Below are 21,846 nucleotides of genomic sequence, written 5' to 3' on the forward strand. Positions count from 1 at the left end.
GATGTGGCTGCAGTACCAGGTTTGCGTAGGCAGGTGCTGAGGAAGGAGATGTGGCTGTAGTAGCGGGTTTGTGTAGGCAGGTGCTGAGGACGGAGATGTGGCTGTAGTACCAGGTTTGTGTAGGCAGGTGCTGAGGATGGAGATGTGGCTGAAGTAACAGGTTTGTGTAGGCAGGTGCTGAGGAAGGAGATATGGCTGTAGTACCAGGTTTGCGTAGGCAGGTGCTGAGGAAGGAGATGTGGCTGTAGTACCAGGTTTGCGTAGGCAGGTGCTGAGGAAGGAGATGTGGCTGTAGTACCAGGTTTGTGTAGGCAGGTGCTGAGGATGGAGATGTGGCTGTAGTAGCGGGTTTGTGTAGGCAGGTGCTGAGGACGGAGATGTGGCTGTAGTACCAGGTTTGTGTAGGCAGGTGCTGAGGAAGGAGATATGGCTGAATTAACAGGTTTGTGTAGGCAGGTGCTGAGGAAGGAGATGTGGCTGAAATAGCGGGTCACTGTCCACTTGGCAGTTTATAGTAATTCTGTCTGTACTTATAGGAGTTCATGACATAAAACCATTTCCACTGCTGGAGTTTAAGTATAAACCTTGTTGCAGTTGTGGAGAGTGCTGTACATTACTGAGGAGTAATTTCTGCAGACTGGTGAGCCAATCACTTTCAACTCAGAAAATGAGGAAGTTACCTTTTGAATCTGGGATGAATAATTCTAAGATTCTGTGAATCCAGGAGGCCATTCCATCCATCACGTTCACACGATATCTCCAAATGAGCAGTCCACCCAGTGCTATTCACACAGTTTATTCCTGTAGCTCTGTGTATTCTTCCTCTTCAGATAACAGATGAGTGTCTTAATTGAATCTGCTGCCATCATAGTCTGATACAGCACATGTCAGCTCTTGCTGTGTGAGAAACATTTCTTTCTTGAATGGCCATTGCTTTGCTTGCCGGCTGCCTTACTTCTGTGACCTCTCATTCTCGAGCCTTTCACGACTGGGCAGAGTTTCTCCCTGCCCACTCTGTCTAGACACCTCATGAGTTGGAACGCCTCTACAAGTCTGCCTGTACTGCACATAAAACAAATCTTTTCACTGTACGTAGGTACATGTGACAATAGTACAAGTCATTCTGCCATAATGCACGTTTCGTTAATGCGAATTCACTATAATATGATTGATGAATTCGGGACACTGTTTCTAAAGCACAAACTTTAAAAGCATGTATTGCGACTTAAGCTCCGGTGGTTTAACTAGTGCTGCTATCATGCGATTTTCTTAGGATTGCTTGAGAACAGAACTACAATGTTATAGCAGAGTTGACTGTAAAATAAATCAAATCAAGTCGCCTTTCTGCCTTCCAGGGACACCCCTCCTAACCTTCCCGATCTATGTTTGTGCCTGAGGTTCTGTATCTCTTGAGCCATTCTCCTAAATCTTTTTCGCACTCTCTCCAATGACCTCTTCAGATAAAAGATTTTGACCCCCCCACACAGAGATTTTAGACTATAACGCAGGCTGATGCATCAGGCCAGAAGTGCTCTGCTTCAGGTGAAGTGTTAAACAGAGCCCACCTTATTTGCCCATTTTGAACAACAGTAGGGAGTTATTTTGACTGCAACATTCATTCCTCAACCATTAATATCTCAAACAAATATCAATGGTCCATTTAAGAGCTTGCCATTTGCAATGAGTTACCTGCAAAGCAATAGTGGCCTTATTTCACAAGTATCTCATTAATGGTGAGGTGCCCTAGGGTATCCTAAAGCACATGAAATACACCATATTAATGCACCATATTATTAAGACTTGTGTCTGCTGTTTCATCTGTTGATTTATTCATTGTCATGTGTATTTTGTTACAAAATACAGTGAATGGTGTTGCCAATCTCTGGCACAATCTTAAAACCCAGAAAAATAAACAAAGACATTGAATATAAAGGCAGAAAAACAAAGAAAACATATTCTTGTCCTTCTTGTTAAGAGTCAAAGGTGTGGTGCTGGAAGAGCATAGCATATCAGGCAGTATCCGATGAACAGGAGAATCAACGTTTCTGGCAAGAGCCCTTCATCAGGAATTGAAGGGCTGATGAACTGATGATGATCTCTTACCCGAAATGTTGATTCTCCTGCTCCTCGGATGCTGCCTGACTTGCTGTGCTTTTTCAGTGCCACACTCTCGACTCTTGACCACCAGCATCTACAGTCCTCACTTTTTCCTTCTTCTTAAGTGCTCTGCTGTGGGCCCTTCAGTCCCCTTCACCACTGCCTCTGGAATAAAAACAGGATTAAAATACCTTGTAACATGGGTAGAGCAAGTTAGCGGAGAAAGTGAGGACTGCAGATGCTGGAGATCAGAGCTGAAAATGTGTTGCTGGAAAAGCGCAGCAGGTCAGGCAGCATCCAATGGAAGAGAGCTTCTTCAAGGAAGGCATCCTTGTAAGAGGATTCGCATCCCTGACCTGCTGCGCTTTTCCAGCAACACATTTTCAGCTCTGATCTCCAGCATCTGCAGTCCTCACTTTCTCCTCGAAGATTTTAACCTATTGCGAATCCTCTTACAAGGATGCCTTCCTTGAAGAAGCTCTCTTCCATTGGATGCTGCCTGACCTTCTGTGCTTTTAGAGCAAGTTAGCCAATGGCAAAGAGATTATCAGGGCGAGAGGGGTGAAAAAAAGCAATGGCCATGGATTCAGATCCATTGTAAAAGACTCTTAACAACCATAGAGCAAGAGCACAGCACAAAAAGATATAAATTGTGGAAGGAATACTCGGTAATACTTCTGAAATAATTTCACTGTTTTCAAGTTTAAAACCTGCTGCTGGATTTTTTTTTAAGATTAGATTACTTACAGTGTGGAAACAGGCCCTTCGGCCCAACAAGTCCACACTGACCTGCCGAAGCGTAACCTACCCATACCCCTACATCTACCCCTTACCTAACACTACGGGCAATTTAGCATGGCCAATTCACCTGACATGCACATCTTTGGACTGTGGGAGGAAACCGGAGCACCCGGAGGGAACCCACACAAACGGGGAGAATATGCAAACTCCACACAGTCAGTCGTCTGAGTCGGGAATTGAACCCAGGTCTCTGGCGCTGTGAGGCAGCAGTGCTAACCACTGTGCCACCGTGCCACCCACTGTGCCACCGTGCCACTATTGAGTAAAGAACCTCTTTGCTTCTATACTCAATCCCTCTTGTTATGAAGGCCAGCATGCTATTAGCCTTCTTCACTACCTGCTGTACCTGCATGCTTACCTTCATTGACTGCTGTACAAGAACACCCAGACCTCTCTGTACTGCCCCTTTACCTAAATTGATTCCATTTCGGTAGTAATCTGCCTTCCTGTTCTTGCCACCAAAGTGGATAAGCATCCATTTATCCAGATCAAACTGCATCTGCCATGCATCTGATCACTCACCTAACTTGTCCAGGTCACCCTGTAATCTCCTAACATCCTCATCACATTTCACCCTACCACCCAGCTTAGTATCATTAGCAAATTTGCTAATGTTATTACTAATACTATCTTCTAGTCATTAACATATATTGTCTATTATCAGGATACTGCCTGACCTGCTGTGCTTTTCAGCACCACTCCAATCTTGACTCTAGTCTCCAGCATCTGCAGTCCTCACTTTCACCCAGTTTTGGTGTAAGTTTAGGCAATTTTCATTTTACATTACATAGGCTAACCATCAGTTTTCACTGCTCAGAGTAAGTTCTACCCAGTTTGGAGACAAACACACATCTCATTTCTCAGTCATCAAATATTAAAAGTGCAGATGGTCGTATGTGAGTATTGTCTAATGCTCTTACACTGAAGTAGCTAGTGGCTTCAAAATCTGTTCAGCGTCTCAAGAAACCACAGCTGTTTTTTACCACCCAGTTTGGTGCCATTGGGTCAGAGCAAAATGGGGAGAGATCCCCTCTTCCAAGGAAGTCTGTGTTCTGGATGGATTAAAAAGAAATCTGTGAGCTATGGGCACAACTTTTTAGAGTTGGCAAGCAGACTGCAGTGGTGACAAGTGATGGTTAGCCTACATAATGTAAAATGAAAATTGCCTGGACTTAAACCGAAACTGGCCTGCAGACAATATTTGCAGATTAAAATGGCGACTAGCGACACATCCGAACCATCTACACAAAAATAGGAAACCACTTTCATATTAGTAAAAACTCCCATCATTTTTAAATCCTCACTATGGACTTAGACCATTTCCATGCCTTCATTCCCTGCCTTTCTCTGTTATCTCCAGATCTAAGATCTCTGAACTTGCACATAGTCTGCTTTCTTGTAACCTCTAGTGGTGGGTGTGACTGTAGCGAGGCCCTTATAAACTCTGGAATTCCCTACCCTCTCTCCTCTGTCAAGATGCAAGTTAAAACCCATCTCTTTGGCCAAGGTTTTGCTGCTACTGTCCTTGTATCTATTAGGGCTACTGTCGTTAAGTGACTGTTTGTCACATATTGTTTGATAATGCTCACATAAAGTGCTTTTGAATGGCTTCTCACCCTAAAGGCACAATATAAATGAAAGCTATTGTTAGTGAGTAATTATCCCCTAATGGATTGTAAGGCTGTATTTGGCACTTAGTGATTCAGTCCCTGTGCAACAGGGCAATTGCAGTAATTGTTACAGTGATTTCAAATGACAGCTCGACAGTGTCGAATATTTAAATAAACAGCTGGGCGGGAAACCTAATGAACTGGCGGGAGAAAAAGAATGACTTTTGAACTTTAAAAGCGACCGAAAAAGCCATAGCTAATTCAGCATTTTATTATTCAGAGGGAAACCAAGATTGTTTAAACTGACTACATTGGGGGTCTTAAGGATGAATGTGTTCGTGTGGGCTCTGTGAGTGGATAGGTCACTGCCACGGAATCCTGGATCCTGATTCAGAGGCACCAACAGAGCCTTCTATTCCTATTTTCCTGGTTAGATGAGAAGCTGACCCAAGACGAAATGTCAAGCTTCAGCCCCGAGCTGAGTTGAACTTACTCTTGTGATCGTTGGGAAGCCTGTATTTGCCCTCTGACATCCCGGGTTAGTGTGGCAAAATTAGGTTGAGGTGGCAAAATAGAATTTGCCGCTTCAGCGTACCCACTGTGTTCCCTGGCCAGCATCCCTGTCTCTGGCTTGCTGCAGTGCTCCAGTGAAGCTCAGCACAAGCTGGCAGAACAGCATCTCATTTTTCGCTTGGGAACTCTACAGCCTCCTGGACTCGATGCCGAGTTCAACAATTTTAGGCTCGAGGCGCCTTCTCCATGTCCTTACCCCAGCCCCCCACATACCAGGCCTTGTTATCACATGGTCTGCTATTCCACTCAACCCATTGTTAATTGTCCCCATTAGTTGCTATTCATTTTCCCAGGCTAGTTATTAACCTCTGCTTTGGCTGTCCAATTGTTCTTCTCTCTCTTTGGGCTCTATCTCCACCTATCATTTACTCCTTACCTCCTGCCCACCATCCCCCCCCCCCCCCTACCCAGCCTATCTTGTATAAAAACCTAATTTTTCCTGTCTACCATCAGTTCTGGACATGAAACATTTACTCTGATTTCTCTCCACAGATGCTGCCAGACCTGCTGAACTTTTCCAGCAATTTCTGTTTTTGTTTCTGATTTCCAGCATCCTCACTTCTTTTCTTTTGGTTTTTATTCGGGTAAAATGGAAGTGTTGGCATTTCTTGGCTGTTCCCCAGGACAAGACAATAGAGATCCTTTTAATGCCAAAGATCACTGACCCCTCTGTGAAAGCCCATTCAGGATGAGGCACAGGAAGGCTACCAATGCTCCAGTGGAGAGGCAGGGGTTGAGAGACAGGGCTGGGGTTAGGTACTCGGAGCATATATGAGTCTATAGATTTTCTGGGTAATAAAAAGTTATGATTAGATTACTTACAGTGTGGAAACAGGCCCTTCGGCCCAACAAGTCCACACCGACCCACCCAGACCCATTCCCCTACATTTACCCCTTCAGCTAACACTATGGGCAATTTACCGTGGCCAATCCACCTAACCTGCATATTTTTGGATTGTGGGAAGAAACCGGAGGAAACCCACGCAGTCACGGGGAGAATGTGCAAACTCCACACAGAAGGTCGCCTGAGGCGGGAATTGAACCCGGGTCTTTGGCGCTGTGAGGCAGCAGTGCTAACTCACTGTGCCACCGTGCCGCCTGTTCACGATGCTGTGTGCTTCTGAACTGCAGCCTGAAACTTGTCAGCACATTCCATTCTCCACAATTCCATTGCCCAAGAAAAGTTAAATGCTGAGTGATCACATTTTCAGTTTGCTCAAACAATCAGACCTTGTGGCCCTGAACAGATGGGGGAAAGAAAATGCTAGAAGAAATTTATTCTGATCTCTCTTCAAACCACGCACTTCTTTGAGGCAGGTAATATAATTGTGCCTTACAGCCTTCCAGGTCAACAGGCTTCCATATTTGCAGGTGGATGATGCAGTGAAATAAATTCCATTTCTTGTAAATGGGGCTTTTTTTTGGCATACTGTAACAAAAGAAGGCCATTCGGCCCCTCGATTCAATGGTTCAATTGATTCTGGAAAGCACTCATTGATGGAGCTTCCACAGATCCTTTGACTCGAAACTTCCAAAGATTCCCATGGAACAGTTTCTCAGTTTTAATCCTGAGCATGTGATCCAGCCAGGAGAAAGCAGTGTGAAATAATTGTATATAGCTCAATCAGTTCAGCTCTCACTCTGCTAAACTCCATAGGATCAGTCCATTTTACTCAATCTCATCTCACAGGACAGTTCTCTCATATGAGAAATTCCACTTAGTGAACACATTGCTTCCTCTCAAAGGCAGAGGTATCCTTCCTTGGGTAAGGAGACTAGATTCATACACAATCCTTCAGCTGTAAGGGTTAAGTTAGTTTGGTTGGCTGGATAGCTGATTTGCCCCACTGAACTCATCTCCACATACCTTGATACTGTCTGATTCACCCCTGGTCCAGAAACTCCCTACCTACGTTTGGGACACTACCCATGACCTCCCCCCCCCCCCCCCCCCCCCCCCCGCTTTCATTTAGTATCATCCTTTGCCATTTCTGCCACCTACAAACGGACCCCACCACCAGAGGTATATTTCCCTCCCCTCTCCTATCCGCTTTCTGTAAAGATCATTCCCTTTGTGACTCTCTTGTCAGGTTCACGCTTCCCACCAATTCACTCTCCCCTCCCAGCACCTTCCCCTGCCACCACAGGAATTGCAAAACTTGCACCCACACCTTCCCCCTCATCTCCATCTAAGACCCCAAAGGAGCCTTCCACAACCATCAGAGGTTTGCCTGCACTTCCACATGTCATTTACTATATCCATTGTTCCTGATGAGGTCTCCTCTACACTGGGGAGACAGGATGCCTACTCGCAGAGCGCTTCAGAGAACACCTTTGGAACTCACGCACGAAACAACCCCACCGCCCCGTGGCCAAATACTTCAACTCCCCCTCCCAATCTGCCAAGGACATACAGGTCCTGGGCCTCCTTCATTGCCACATCCTAACCACCCGACGCTTGGAAGAAGAACGTCTCATCTTCCACCTTGGGGCCCTCCAACCCCAGGGCATCAATGTGGATTTCACCAGTTTCCTCATTTCCCCTCTCCCCACCTTATCCCAGTTCCAACTTTCCAACTCTGAACTGCCCTCATGACCTGCTCTACCTGTCCATCTTCCTTCCCACCTGTCTGCTCCACCCTCCTTTCTGACCTATCACCCCTACTCCCACCTCCATCTACCTATTGCACTCTCAGCTACCTTTCCCCCCACCCCCAGCCCTCTCATTTATCTCTCCACCTCCTCGGCTCACAAGCCTCATTCCTGATGAAACGCTATGGCCCAAAATATCATTTCTTCCGCTTGGATGCTGCCTGACCTCTTGTGCTTTTCCAGCACCCCACTCCCAACTCTGATCTCCAGCATCTGCAGTCCTCACTTTCTCCGAGCTGGTTTACTTTGCATGGTGGCACCAACAATTCAGGTTCAATTCCTGCACAGGCTGAGGTTATCATGAAGGACTCTCCTTCTAAACTTCATCCCTTACCTGAGGCATTGTAATGTAACTCACCATCAAATGTCTTCCTAATGAGAGAGAAGCCCTATTGTCATCTGGCTCTATGGTGACTTTAGCTGTGGTTGTATCCAATTCTTACATGACTGGGGCAAGAATTCCTTACTTTTACACTCCAGTACCTGTAGTCTCCCCAAACACACTGCCTCCCACCTCCCAAACTTCCCTGTCTTAATTGTTTGATGCACCATATGTTAATATGAATAGATTTGTTCCCAGGAACACCCAAGCCAAACTGAAATCTTTTATCCTAACCAGTGGTAGTAATCCAATAATGTGTAATGCATTTACAAATCTTATATTTGCACAATTATCTGTCCACAATACTTCAGTTCACATTGTATTTTTATCAGCCCTTTTTGTACACAATTTTTTTGTTACAAATATCCACATCCACATTAATAATGGAAATTGCTTCTCAGTGCGGAACTAAGCGGGTGCAGAATTGTCAGAGGTTGGACCTTGTAGATGAGCCATTAAAGCAAATCTCCATCAAATGGGTGTGAAAGATCCATCTATTTGGGACAATGTGAGGAGAGGACAGTATTCACCTAGACTTTTAGCTGGCATGTGGAAAAATCTTGCTGGTCATTTACATAATTAATTGATTGAGGGAGTTTGTTGTGGGCAAATTAGGTGCTGAGAGTTCCAACATGTCAACAGGTGATAACTCTCCAAAAGTACTTAATTGGCTATAAAGTGCTTGGACGTGTGAAAGGCAACATATAAATGCAAGTCTTTCTATATAAATACAAGTACGCTCTGTACTTTTGCCCAACAGGGTTAGACTTTTTTGGTTCAGATAATAATTCCAATGATATGACATGTGCAGAGAGAAAATAATATTGGTCCGTGTAGAATTGCTGTACATAAACAGACTCGAGTTCTCTTAAAATAATTGCTTAGAATTAGCTCGAATATGATAAGCATTAGCTATTATGAGTGTAATGGAATGCCATCGAGGAAAAGGTTCTAGACTGTACTGTCCATAATAAATCTTGCAGCCATTAATAACTATCACATGGAGATGGCCTTTAGAGGCATGTTGGATGGTCAGCACTAATAATGACAACACTGACATATTTCACTTTCTTTCACAGTTACAATTAATTCATACTTATTTTCCAAACCCATGATATAAAGAATGACCATTAATTATCATCCACAACAAATAATCAGCTAATCAGTCAATTTGAGCTGGTTATGGTTGAGGTGGGAACATTGGGTAGGCTATCGGGAGAACAATCTGCTTTTAGAGTCATAGGTCATAGAGATGTACAGCATGGAAACAGACCCCTCGGTCCAATCTGTCCATGCCGATCAGCTATCCCAACCCAATCTATTCCCACCTGCCAGCATCCGGCCCATATCCCTCCAAATCCTTCCTATTCATACACCCATCCAAATGCCTCTTAAATGTTGCAATTGTATCAGCTTCCACCACTTCCTCTGGCTGCTCATTCCATACACGTACCACCCTCTGCGTGAAAAAGTTGCCCCTGTAGGTCTCTTTTATATCTTTCCCCTCTCACCCTAAACCTATGCCCTCTAGTGCTGGACTCCCCCACCCCAGTGAAAAGACTTTGCCTATTTACCCTATCCATGCCCCTCATAATTTTGTAAACCTCTATAAGGTCACCCCTCAGCCTCCGAATTTGAACTGCTGGATTTTTTTTAATAAATGAGTACTTGAAAAAGTTGGGTAAGATTGGTTACCATTTGATCCGTCAAATTCTCGCCCTGCTACATTTGCCAATATGTAAAAATACTGGAGTAATGCTCATTACCGTGAGGTATCTCAATCATTGTTCTCTTTACTTAGGTCTGAGATCCTACAATTATTTGTAACTTGTATCTGTGGTAGCCCCTCATCACAAGCAGACGTTGCATGTTGAGAGCAGTCATTTTGGTCTTCTCAATCTTACTGTGGTCTCCAGGTTGGATTGAGAAATGGAAGGAATCCACTTCAAGGGGTGAGGCATAGTGAATGACAGCAAAGTAGTTAGTAACAAGGGGACATTCCTCACTTCTGCTCCATATGAAATGCTGCAAATATTCCGGGGGTGGAAATTGATCAGTACAATATTTGTAAGAAAAATGACGCTCAAAATACCTCTGCTTGGTATTCTAGTGAACTTACTAAGTCATCTAAAAATATAAAAGTTAACCAATGCCTGGAATAGCACAGAGAGGAATTTTATGGTAAATGAAATGGCACATTTGCTCCTCCCTTGGTTTCTACAGCTTCAGTTGGCACGGCCTCATGATCTGAAATCCCTACGCATGTCCAGCTCTCTACCTCATTTTCCTCTTTTAATAGACTCCTTAAAATCCAACCATTTTTTGGCCAAGCATCTGGTCATGAGACATAATATCTCCCTACATCACTGTGTTTCATACTTTATAATGCTCCTGTCAGGGGGCTTCAGGTATTTCATTATACAGTATTGAGGTTGCTATATAAATATAAGTTGTTGTTGCCCCGTCAGGCTTAAAGAATTACTTGCATTTATAGACACCTTTCACACCTTGGGACATTCCAAAATGCCTTATAGCCAATGAAGTTTTACTCTTGAAGGGCAGCCATTGTTTGTATCTGTGGAAACTATTTCAAACTATCATTTTGCTATGAAGGGCTTTCAATTCCTGCAGTAATTTCAGGTATTACCATAATGTCATTGAGACTACACTAAAACGTAGGTCTTAAAATACAAACTGGATTTCAAAAAGTCATCTATCCTTAGACAGGATGCAGTCTGATCTATCTGACCAATAAGAAATACTGAGACACATTTTGCAACAACTGCTTATCGTAACTTTCATATTGCAATGTTTGTGTTAATCAGACCCACTCCCTTAATTCCCATCGAAATATCAGTCAGAGTGGTTGTTCTGTTTGAACTCTGTATCTTCTCTCATCCACTTTAAATGAAACCTTTGTAACAATGAGCTAAAAGACTAGATCCAGAATGTATCTTAGATAAGACATTTTCTTAGCTTTATGTAGATGGACAAACATTTGCCGTGTATATTGATTCTATTTGGTTTAAATAAATGTTACCAGCTTATCTTGCACACTCTGTTCACAGTAGATTGGAGGTTACACTGCTTTATAATAATATGTAACAGACTATCTATTCTTCCACCTTTGAGCAGAAGACGGAAGGGGGCTAATGTTGTGCTTTTTTTAAAGAAAAGCGGCAAAAAAAAAAGCCAGGGAGCAATAGGCCAGTGAGCCTGACAGCAGGGTTTGGTAAGTTGTTGGAGGGGATTCTGGGAGACCAGGATTTGTATGTACAGTGTTTGGAAAGGTTAAAACAATGACTGCAGATGCTGGAAACCAGATTCTGGATCAGAGTGGTGCTGGAAAAGCACAGCAGTTCAGGCAGCATCCAAGGAGCAGGAAAATCAACATTTCGGGCAAAAGCCTGAAGGGCTGTGCTTTTCCAGCACCACTCTGATCCAGTATTTGGAAAGGCAAGGACGGTATAGGGACAGTCAGAAAGGCTTTGTGTGTCGAAAATCCATATGTCTCAAACTTGATTTGAGTTTTTTGAAGAGGTAGCCAAGAAGATAGATGAAGGCAGAGCTATAGACATTGTCTACGTGGTATTCAGCAAGGCTTTTGACAAGGTTCCATATGATAGACTGGTTATTAAGGTTAAATCACATGGTATCGAGGGAGAGCTAGCCAATTGGATACAAAATTGGCTTGACAGTAGGGAGCAAGAGCTTGGTGGTCGGGGATTTTTTTTCGGACTGGAGGCCTGTGGCGAGAAGAGCTGGGGCCACTGTTGTTTGTCATTTATATAATCGATGTGGATGAGAATATAGGAAGCATGGTTAGTAAGTTTGCAGATGACACTAAAATTGGTGGTATTGTGGACATTGAAGAAGGTTATCTAACAGCATAAGGAGATCTTGAACAACTGGGCCAAGGGGCCAAGGAATGGCAAATGAATTTTAATTTAGATAAATGCAAGGCGTTGAATTTTGGTAAACAAAAGGCAGGACTTACAAGTTAATGGTAGGGCCCTGGAAAGTGTTGTCGAACAGAGAGACCTAGGGGTGCAGGTACATAGATCCATGAAAATGGCATCATGGTTTAACAAGGCATTTGGCACACTTGCCTTCATCAGTCAGAGCATTGTGTTTAGGAGTTGGGAGGTCATGTTTTAGGTGTACAAGGCATTAGGGGAGGCCATGTTTGCTGTACTATGTACAGTTCTGGTCGCCCTGTTTATAGGAATAATGTTTTTAACCTGGAAGGGGTACAGGAATATTTACAAAGATGTTGCTAGGACTGAAGGGTTTGAGTTGTAGGGAGAGACTAGATGGAGTGGGGCTTTTTTCCCTCGTGCATAAGAGGTTGAGGGATGACCTTATAAAGGTTTATAAAAACTTGAGAGGCATAGTTAAGGTGAGTGGCCAAGGCCATTTCCCCAGGGTAGGGGAATCCAAAACTAAAGGACACGGTTACGGTGAGAGGGGAAAGATTTAAAAGGGACCTGAGGGGCATTTGTTTCACGCAGAGGCTGATGTATATATGGAATGAACTGCTCGAGGAAGTGGTAGATAGAGTACAATTACAACATTTAAAAGACATTTGGACAGTACATGAATAGGAAAGGTTTAGAGAGATATGGACCAAAAGCAGGCAAATGGCACTAGTTCCGTTTAAGAAACATGGTTGATCTGACCGAGTTGGAAGGGTCTGTTTCCATGCTGTATGACTCTATAACTCTAAACGATGGCTGGAGGCAAAACATGCAGATACATAGATACCTATTGCTGTTCTGCTGAAAGTTGGGATGTAGGTTGGTAATGGCTTATAAATTTGTCTTCCGGTCCCCCTGACCAACATCAGGAGAAAGCAAAAGAAACCAACAAACATTTTTTAAAAAAAAATTCAAATCCTGTCGATGGGTTCACTATCTGTTTGGATGTCTTTTGAGCTGTTTCATAGTGTTTGATGCAATCTTTGAATGGGTGATATTCAAGTCTGACCAACATCTTGTTTATCAATGGCCAGATATTTTGTTCGTGTGACATGTCACAAACAAATATAAAAATTCAGACTCCCCATGCATTTTCTTAATCACCCGGTGATTTAAATGGAATAGGTTGGAAAATATTTTGAAAGTCGTTCGCTACCCGGGTTAGGAGAGACCTTGGCTGGCGCGAGTTTTAACTTCTATGTTCTGTGTTTCTTTGCTAGGCACGCCCCAAAGGAGAAGGCCTGACTCCTTACCAAGGCAAGAAACGCTGCTTTGGTGAATACAAGTGCCCTAAGTGTAAGAGGAAATGGATGAGCGGTAACTCATGGGCCAACATGGGCCAGGAATGCATCAAGTGCCACATCAACGTTTACCCCCACAAGCAGGTACTCACCCTAACCTTGACACTGAGCCAATCGCACATCACCAGTTACAGCTCCTTGGTCATTAGACAACATAAAACAACTACTGGGTTCCCTGGCAACCTTTGCTCCCCGCTGAGGGAGCCCTCAACTTGCGTTGAGCTACTGAAGTTCCTTGCCTTACCCGCTTAAATTTCACCCAGTCCAATGGGCCAATTCACAGGAGGGTAGCTTTGAGAAAAGTTTACCGATGTGCAAGTTGTTGAACCCCCCTCCTCCCTGAACAAAAATCAAGGAAGGGCTTGCATTTATATAGCGTCCATCTCAATCTTGGGATCTCCCAAAGTACTGTAACAGCCTATCGGATATTTGGAGGTGCAGTCACTGCTGCAATGTCAGTAATGTGGTCACCTGTTTGAGCAAAGCAAGCTCCCACAAGCAGCCATGAGATAAATCCCCCCGTAATCTGTTTTAGTGACATGCATTGAGGGATAAAAATTAGCCAGGAAACCGGGAGAAATGCATTGCCATTTTTCAAATAAACCAAACCTTTTCTTTGTCTAACTGAAGAAATAAATCGTAGTTGATTTGATGTCTCATTTGAAAGATGGCATTTCTGACAGTGCAGCACTCCTTCGGACCCACCAAGGCTGTCAGTCCAGATAATGTGCACAAGTCTGTACCATGGGGCTTAAACCCAGAACGTTAGGCCAAATGATAGCTGCAACCGACAGTTACTGTGGAAGGGAGGGGGTTGGTTAGTTCAATCGGCTGGATGGCTGGTTTGCAATGCAGAATGATGCCAACAGTGTGGATTCAGTTCCCATACCGGCTGAGGTTACCATGAAGGACCCTCCTCCTGCCTGAGGCATGGTGACCCTCAGGTTAAACCACCACCAGACATCTCCCTCTAATGGGAGAGCAGCCCTACGGCCCGTTCAGACGATGGAGACTTTACCTTTTTAAAGGTTGTCATGATTATGGAGTTGCCGGTGTTGGATTGTGAAATTTCTCCACAATCACCTGATAAAGGAGCAGTGCTCCAAAAGCTAGTGCTTCCAAATAAACCTGTTGGACTATAATCTGGTGTTGTGTGATTTTTAACCTTTTTAAGGGGAAGAATCCAAATAAGGGGGAGAAACTTAAGTGAGCAATGTGGATAGATTTTTCTCAGAATGGGAAATTGAAACGTTTTGCTGTTAGCACTCTCCAGGTGAATGATTGAATCTTTGCTCGTGTCTCTTCCTTGAATATTGACCTCAATAAACCAAAGGTTTCCTCATGAAGTCAGAATAGGGGCAATGTGTTTCTCGAGTTAGTCTGGTCTGAGTTGCAGAACAGATTGGCAGAGAGTTGGGACTAGGTGACTGTGCATCACAGTTGGACAATGTGTAAGGCACAGTTTGATGTCATGGAAGCAACTATTTTTAGCAAAGACAAAGCAAACCCTGTCAAACTAGGGCAGCTGGGTTCACCCTCTGATCCTAATGCTCTGTTGACATGAAAACCAAAGAGCAATGAGTCCCTGTCATTTCAGGACAGACTTTTTAATCTTCAGAAACTTTTGGGTGATCTATTCAATAAGTGTGAGAGACACCTGGTGGTACAGAAATATATGACAAACTTTTATCTAATTCTGCCCTACACACCACAAACACTATCTTCAAGGAATTCCTTGTTAAGTGTCTGATAATGCGTACCACATGGAAGGAAATTGTGATTCAGGGAAAAGGTCTGGCAGGTTTATAACAAAATTGCTGCTGTAGTCACCCTTATAGTGTCCTCTTGGATATGTAGCAGTGTTGACTGTGAAACAATCAACCTTTGAAAAAAGTAACAAGAAACAATTATAGTCATTTTAATCCCCCTATTCGGATATGTTATGGCACAGATCTGGGGCTTGAACCTAGAACTTCCGTTCCTAAGGCAGGGATACTACTATGCCACAAGAACCTCCAGCAGGTAATTATATAGTGACTTTAGCAACGTGGGAGTGTTCACAGGTATGAGAAAATTTGACACCAAGTCACACAAAGAGATATCAAAGTTAAAAATCACAAAACACCAGGTTATAGTCCAACAGGTTTATTTGGAAGCACTAGCTTTCAGAGTGCTGTTCCTTCATCAGGTGGTTCATCAGGAGCAGCGCTCCGAAAGCAAGTGCTTCCAAATAAACCTGTTAGATTATAACCTGGTGTTGTGTGATTTTTAACTTTGTACACCCCAGCCCAACACCGGCATCTCCAAATAAAGAGATATCAAAGCAAGTGATCAACGGCTTGATCATGTAGATAGTTTTTAAGGAGCACTGGGAGAAATGCCCTTTTTCAAATAATGCCAAGCAATCTATCTTTTTACTTACCTGAGAGAGCAGATAGGATGTTGATTTCATGGTCCATTTCTTTTATTTATTGAAGCTCTGCATGTTGGGACATCAGCCTTTTTTCTGGTCAATGCGGTTGACGTTTAACTTGTTTCTGGGTGGCTCAAGAAGTATTGATGTGGTAGAGATGGGGAGCTGAAGCAATCAAGCTGAGGAAACCATACCTCTGTTTGTTGAAGGGTTTTGTTAAAAGGTTTTGGTCGCAGACTTTCCCAGAACTGGTGAAAGTTCCTGGTTTTTATTTGCTTCCTGGAGAAGTAATAAATAGCCCAGTATTTCCCTTGCAAACTGCGAGGATACAGATAAATGTGTTTCCCTTTGGGTCCCACAATTTCATACTAAAGAAATCAGGATAATGTAAAACATCCCATGGAAACTTCAAAAACAAGGCTCAGGGGAGTTCTCCTTGGTGGTCTAGCCAATGCTTTATCACTAGCACAGATGGTACAGTCACTACTTATTGCTGAAAACAAAAATTGAAGGAAATTGTAGTGGGTCAGACAGCATCCATGGAGAGAGAGCAAGCTAACATTTTGAGTCTAGTCATCAGGACAGCATTTATACACTAGTTGGGGGGTGTGTGTGATGGAGTGCTGGGGGAGAAAGGGCATAGATGCTGTACCCTCCCCACTTTACGTCAGCTCTGATGAAGAAACCTTTAGACTTGAAACATTAGCTTGCTCTCTCTCTATAGATGCTGCCTGAGCCACTGTGATTCCCAGCATTTTTTGTTTCCAGTACAGATTCCAGCATCTGCAGTAATTTGCTCCGACTATATCATTGCCGATGGTGGGAACTTGCTGTCAGCTGTCACATTTCCTTCCATTCAACAATGACTACATTTCAGAGACAAGTCATTAATTGTAAAATGCTTTGTGGTGTCTGCCTGGTGTGAATAGTGCTGCAAAAAAACAAGCTTTTTAAAAAAATCTATACTTTTAAGATACATATTGTGAAGGGCAAGCAATGCAAAAGGCTTAAAAGGTTAACTTTATCTCCCTCATTTGCTTTTATTTTAATGATTATATCCACAACAATAAGCAAGAAAGAACTTGCATTCATATAGTGCCTTTCACAGCCACAGAATGTCTCAATTAATTTCTCAGCCAACGAAAAGTACTTCTGAACCGCAGTTGTTTCTGTAATAGATTAGATTCCCTACAGTGTAAAAACAAGCCCTTTGGCCCAACAAGCCCACACTGACTCTCTGAAGAGGACCCACCCAGACCCATTTCCCTCTGACTAATGCACCGATGGTTATGGGCAATTTAGTGTGGCCAAGTCACCTGACCTGCACATCTTTGGACTGTGGGAGGAAATCCATGCAGACACAGGGAGAATATGAAAACTCCACACAGTTACCTGAGGCTGGAATCGAACCTGGGTCCCTGCTGTGAGGCATCAGTGCTAACCACTAAGCCACCTTGCCACCCTTGTAGGAGAGAATCTGTGCATAGCAATGAAGGAAATGACCAGATCCATCTGGTCAATGCATGCATGAAATTAAGCCCGATAGATATGTCACACAAATATTTACAAACGTAATGGAGAAGATGTGATTAACAAAAATAACTGCTGGTTGGAAAATGGGATCAATTCAGGCACACAATTACAGTTCACCACTTTGTATCTTTTTGTATCTTCAAAGTTGCTCCTTTGCAGTCACAAAACAGATACAGGTAGTCCCCAGGTTGTAAATGGTTCTGTTCTGGAGTTTGTTTGCAAGATAATTTGTGCCCAATGTAGAACACAATGCAGGACAATGTAGAGCCGCTGTTTGTAAGTATGGTATGTCAAGTCTTCAAAATTACACTCATGTATAAGATTGCATTCACACGTGCGAGAGTTTGTAAATTAGATGCTTGTAAATCAGGGACCTCTTTAACTCTGATATTGACTGCTTCAACCTGTACACTCCTCTCTCCCAATTCAACCTCACCCTCACAAAGCACAACCCTCCACTCCCTCCGATCCAACCCCTACCACCCATTAAACCAATGGACAAGTGGGGGGGGTGAAGGTGGGGGGCGTAATGATAGTTTGGCGCACCGACCTCTACAAGGCTGAAACCAGGCTCCAACTCATGGACACCTCCTCCTAATACCAAATCAATCACGACCTCACCTCCCATCACCAATCTACCATCTCCCAAACAATCCACAATCTTATCATCTCAGGGGTCTCCCATCCACAGCCTCCAACCTCATAGTCCAGGAACCATGCACCTCCTGGTTCTACCTCTTACACAAACTTCACAAACCTGACTGCCCCCGTTGACCCATTGCCTCCGCCTGTTCCTGCCCCATTGAAATTATCTCCTCATTCCTTGATACCCTGGTCCAGGATCTCCCCACATACATTTGGGACACCACTGATGCCTTCCACCTCCTCCATGACTTTCGTTTACCTGGCCCCCAAAGCCTCATCTTCACCATGGGTGTCTAGTCCCTATACACATCCATCCACCATGACAAAGGCCTCCAAGCCCTCCATTTCTTCCTCTCCTGCCGACTGAACCAGTACCCCTCTACCAACACACTTATTCAATTAGCTCAACTGGTACTCACCCTCAACAACTTCTCCTTCCCATCCTCCCACTTCCTTCAGACCAAAGGGGTAGCTATGGGTACCCACATGGGCCCCAGCTATGCCTGCTTCTTCATCGGGTACATGGAACAGTCCATCTTCCATAGCTACACCCTCACCATTCTCCATCTTTTCCTCCACTATGTCGATGACTGTATCAGTGCCACCTCGTGCTCCCATGAGGAGGTTGAACAATTTGTCAACTTCACGAACACCTTCCACCCTGACCTCAAGTTCAACTGGATCATCTTGTACACCTCCCTCCCCGGACCTCTCCGTCTTCATCTCTGGCACCCTTCAACCTCACCCCTTCAACCACAAGAAGGATAGAACCCCCCTGGTCCTCACCTTCCACGCCAGCAACCTCCAGGTACATCAAATCATTGACCGCCATTTCTGCCACCTACAGTCAGACCCCACCACCAGAGATATATTTCCCTCCCCACTTCTATCAGCATTCTGCAGATACCATTCCCTCCACGTCTCCCTCATTAGGTCCACATCCCCCCTGCCAACCCACCCTCCACTCCTGGCACCTTCCCTTGCCACCGCAAAAGGTATAAAACCTGCGCCCATACCTCCCCCTCACCTCCATCCAAGGCCACAAAGGATCCTTCCACATCTGACAGAGATTTTCCTGCACAACCAAACACCTCATCTCCTGTGTCAGTTTCTCTCAAAGTGGTCTCCTCTACATCGGGGAGACAGGGCACCAACTTACAGAATGTTTCAGGGATCATCTCTGGGACGCATGCACTGAAGAACCCCACTTGGCTGACCACTTCAACTTCCTCTCCCACTCCGCCAAGGACATGCAAGTCCTGGGCCTCATCCACTGCCAAATCCAAGCCATATGACGTCCGGAGGAAGAACGCCTCATCTTCCACCGTGGGACCCTCCAACCACACATCATCAACGTCAATTTCACCAGTTACCTCATCTCCCCTACCCCCCCAACTCATCCCAGATCCAACCCTCCAACCGGCACCATCCTCTTGAACTGTCCTACTTGTCGGTCTTCTTTCCCACCTATCCACTCCACTTTCCCCTCCAACCTACCACCATCAGCCCCAACTCTATCTACCTATCATCTTACCAGCTACCTTCTCCCCCAGCCCCCCTCCACTCTCCTATTTATATCTCAGCCCTCTTCCTCCGCCCCCCCCCCCTCTCCATATTCCTGATGATGGGTTTATGCCCGAAATATTAGTTCTCCTGCTCCTTGGATGCTGCCTGACCGGCTGTGCTTTTCCAGCAACACACTTTTCAATCTCTGTAACTCCAAATGTGCTTCTTTGTGAAAGATGGATGAACCTTATCTAATGCAAACTTCTTATTGAATCGAACCTCATTCATTTATTGGTGATATGGTGGTAATGTCACTGGCTGAGTAATCTAGGCATCTTATGTCCTTTAGGGAAGGAAATCTGCCATCCTTACCCAGTCTGGCCTACATGTGACTCCAGACTCTCAGCAATGTGGTTGGTACTGCATGTCCTGTAAAGAGGTTTAGGAAGTCACTCCGTTCAAGGGAAATTAGTGAAGTGCAACAAACACTGACAACTCCTGCACCCTGGAAAGTATTTTTTTAAAAACTTAGCTTGGCTAATGGGGACAGTTGAGAAAAAAACTTGCATTTACAGACCGTCTTTCATGTCTACAACACACCCTGAAGTATTTTACAACTTATGATATAGTCAAGGCTGTAACGTAGGAAGAGATGACAGATGACACCTCCAATTTATGCACAGCAAGTTCCCACAACCAGCATTGTAATAATAATCAGATAATCTGTTCTAGTGGTATTAATTGAGGGATAAATTTTAGCAAGGAGACCGGGCAGAATTCTCCTGGTCCTTCTTGAAATGCAGTGATGGGATCTTCATTTCCATTTGAGAGAGGGGACATGGCTTCAGTTTGACATCTCACCAATGCATGAATGAAGTTTGATCAAATAATAGTTTATATTAAATAGGGTTCATCTAGGTTTAACAAAGAGAGCATCTCCAACAATGCAGCACTCCATTGGTGCTGGTCCAGTGTGTCAGTCTTGAGTGTTATGCTCAAGTCCTGTAGCAGGAGTTGAACCCACAACCTTCGACTCAGGCCTGAGAATGCTACCAACTGAGCCACAGCTGATAATCATTAATGTCTCTCAGTTAAATATTCAAAACATTCGCCTCTATGCTGCACTGACATGCAGACTCATACAACCTAGTAAGGAGGCCATTTGGTCCATTGTTCCTGTGCTGGTTCATGTCTGTTCCTATACACAGGCCTCCTGTACCAACATGGTGAATGGTGGAGATAGTGGATGGATGTGAAAGAAAGAAATTGATGGTGGGAGCCAAGGAAACAAGACTCTTGGGAATAGCAAACTTGCAAACTCTTTCAGTAGCACATTTCACAAAGAAGAGGGAATATAATGTATAATCTGTGTAGGTTCCTATTTCTATCTATGTTTCTCCAGTTGTAGAGTTTTTATAGTAACTGACGTGTTTGCGCTGTTGTGCTCCAGTGCTTTGTGACAATTTTTGAGCACGAAAAACATGTGCCTGTCCAGATCTTTTTGATTTCACCTCACATTTGGAGGATGAGGAGGGGAAACTTGTAAAAGGAGGCAAAGGATTTCCTGTGTAACAGAAGGTGGGTGAAGGAAGTTTGACATCAGACAAAACTAAAGCATCCTGTTGCAGACTGCCATTGATTGGAGCCTAGAGACAGCTCTTCTGTCCTTTCAATTTGACAGGACCATAGTGTGTGTGGCACAGGGGAAAGAGAAATACCCATGAGACAAGTAAATGCTTTTACCTAATGCACAAATCTGGGATCAATTAGTAGCCATAAAAAGAACTTAATGGAAAAGCAATTTGTTAGAATTTAAAATCACTGTTGCTTAGGTGAAAAAGGCTCAGATAAAACACACCATGAATGTTAAAATGAGATTATTCTAATGTCAAGGAGATTCATGTATCAGTTTGCTTATAAATAGTAGAAAAAGGTTAGTACTACTTCAGCGCTCTATAAAAGTGCAATTTCTTGTAAGAAAGCATGGGTATCTTCTAATGACAAAGGTGCTTGATGGTTTAATGAGTCTATTCAACGTAGTCCCACTAGTACAATTAGATTTGTCTTTGTATCCTGAAAGACTGATGTTGTTCTATATCTGGGCTGCCAGAAGAGTTTTGGCTGTGTTTTATAAAAAAGGCAGTGGTTTCCTAGTGAAAGGTTAACATCAATGATGCAGCCAACTGCTGCTTGTGGTTTTGTGCAATGATATATATAGAATGTATATATTTATGTCGCACCTTTAACATAGAAAAGTGTACCCTGATGCATGGAAGGAAGCAAGGGCATGTGATCAAAACTGTGTTCCAAAAGGTAGATTTCAAGCTGCAACACAAAGGAGGAGAGAGAGAGAAGG

At 43.9% G+C, this 21,846-nt stretch overlaps 1 protein-coding gene across 1 annotated transcript in view; it reads left to right on the top strand.

Annotated features, from left to right (window-relative positions):
* The window catches only part of zcchc24 (zinc finger, CCHC domain containing 24), a 266,132-nt gene that overhangs the window by 187,230 nt on the left and 57,056 nt on the right, over nucleotides 1-21,846 (top strand). The window contains exon 3 of the mRNA XM_072583430.1: nucleotides 13,313-13,477. Coding sequence (XP_072439531.1) covers nucleotides 13,313-13,477 — 165 coding nt within the window. The remainder of the gene's footprint in view (nucleotides 1-13,312; nucleotides 13,478-21,846) is intronic.

This window comes from Chiloscyllium punctatum, chromosome 13 (assembly GCF_047496795.1).
Source record: "Chiloscyllium punctatum isolate Juve2018m chromosome 13, sChiPun1.3, whole genome shotgun sequence".
NCBI lineage: Eukaryota > Metazoa > Chordata > Chondrichthyes > Orectolobiformes > Hemiscylliidae > Chiloscyllium > Chiloscyllium punctatum.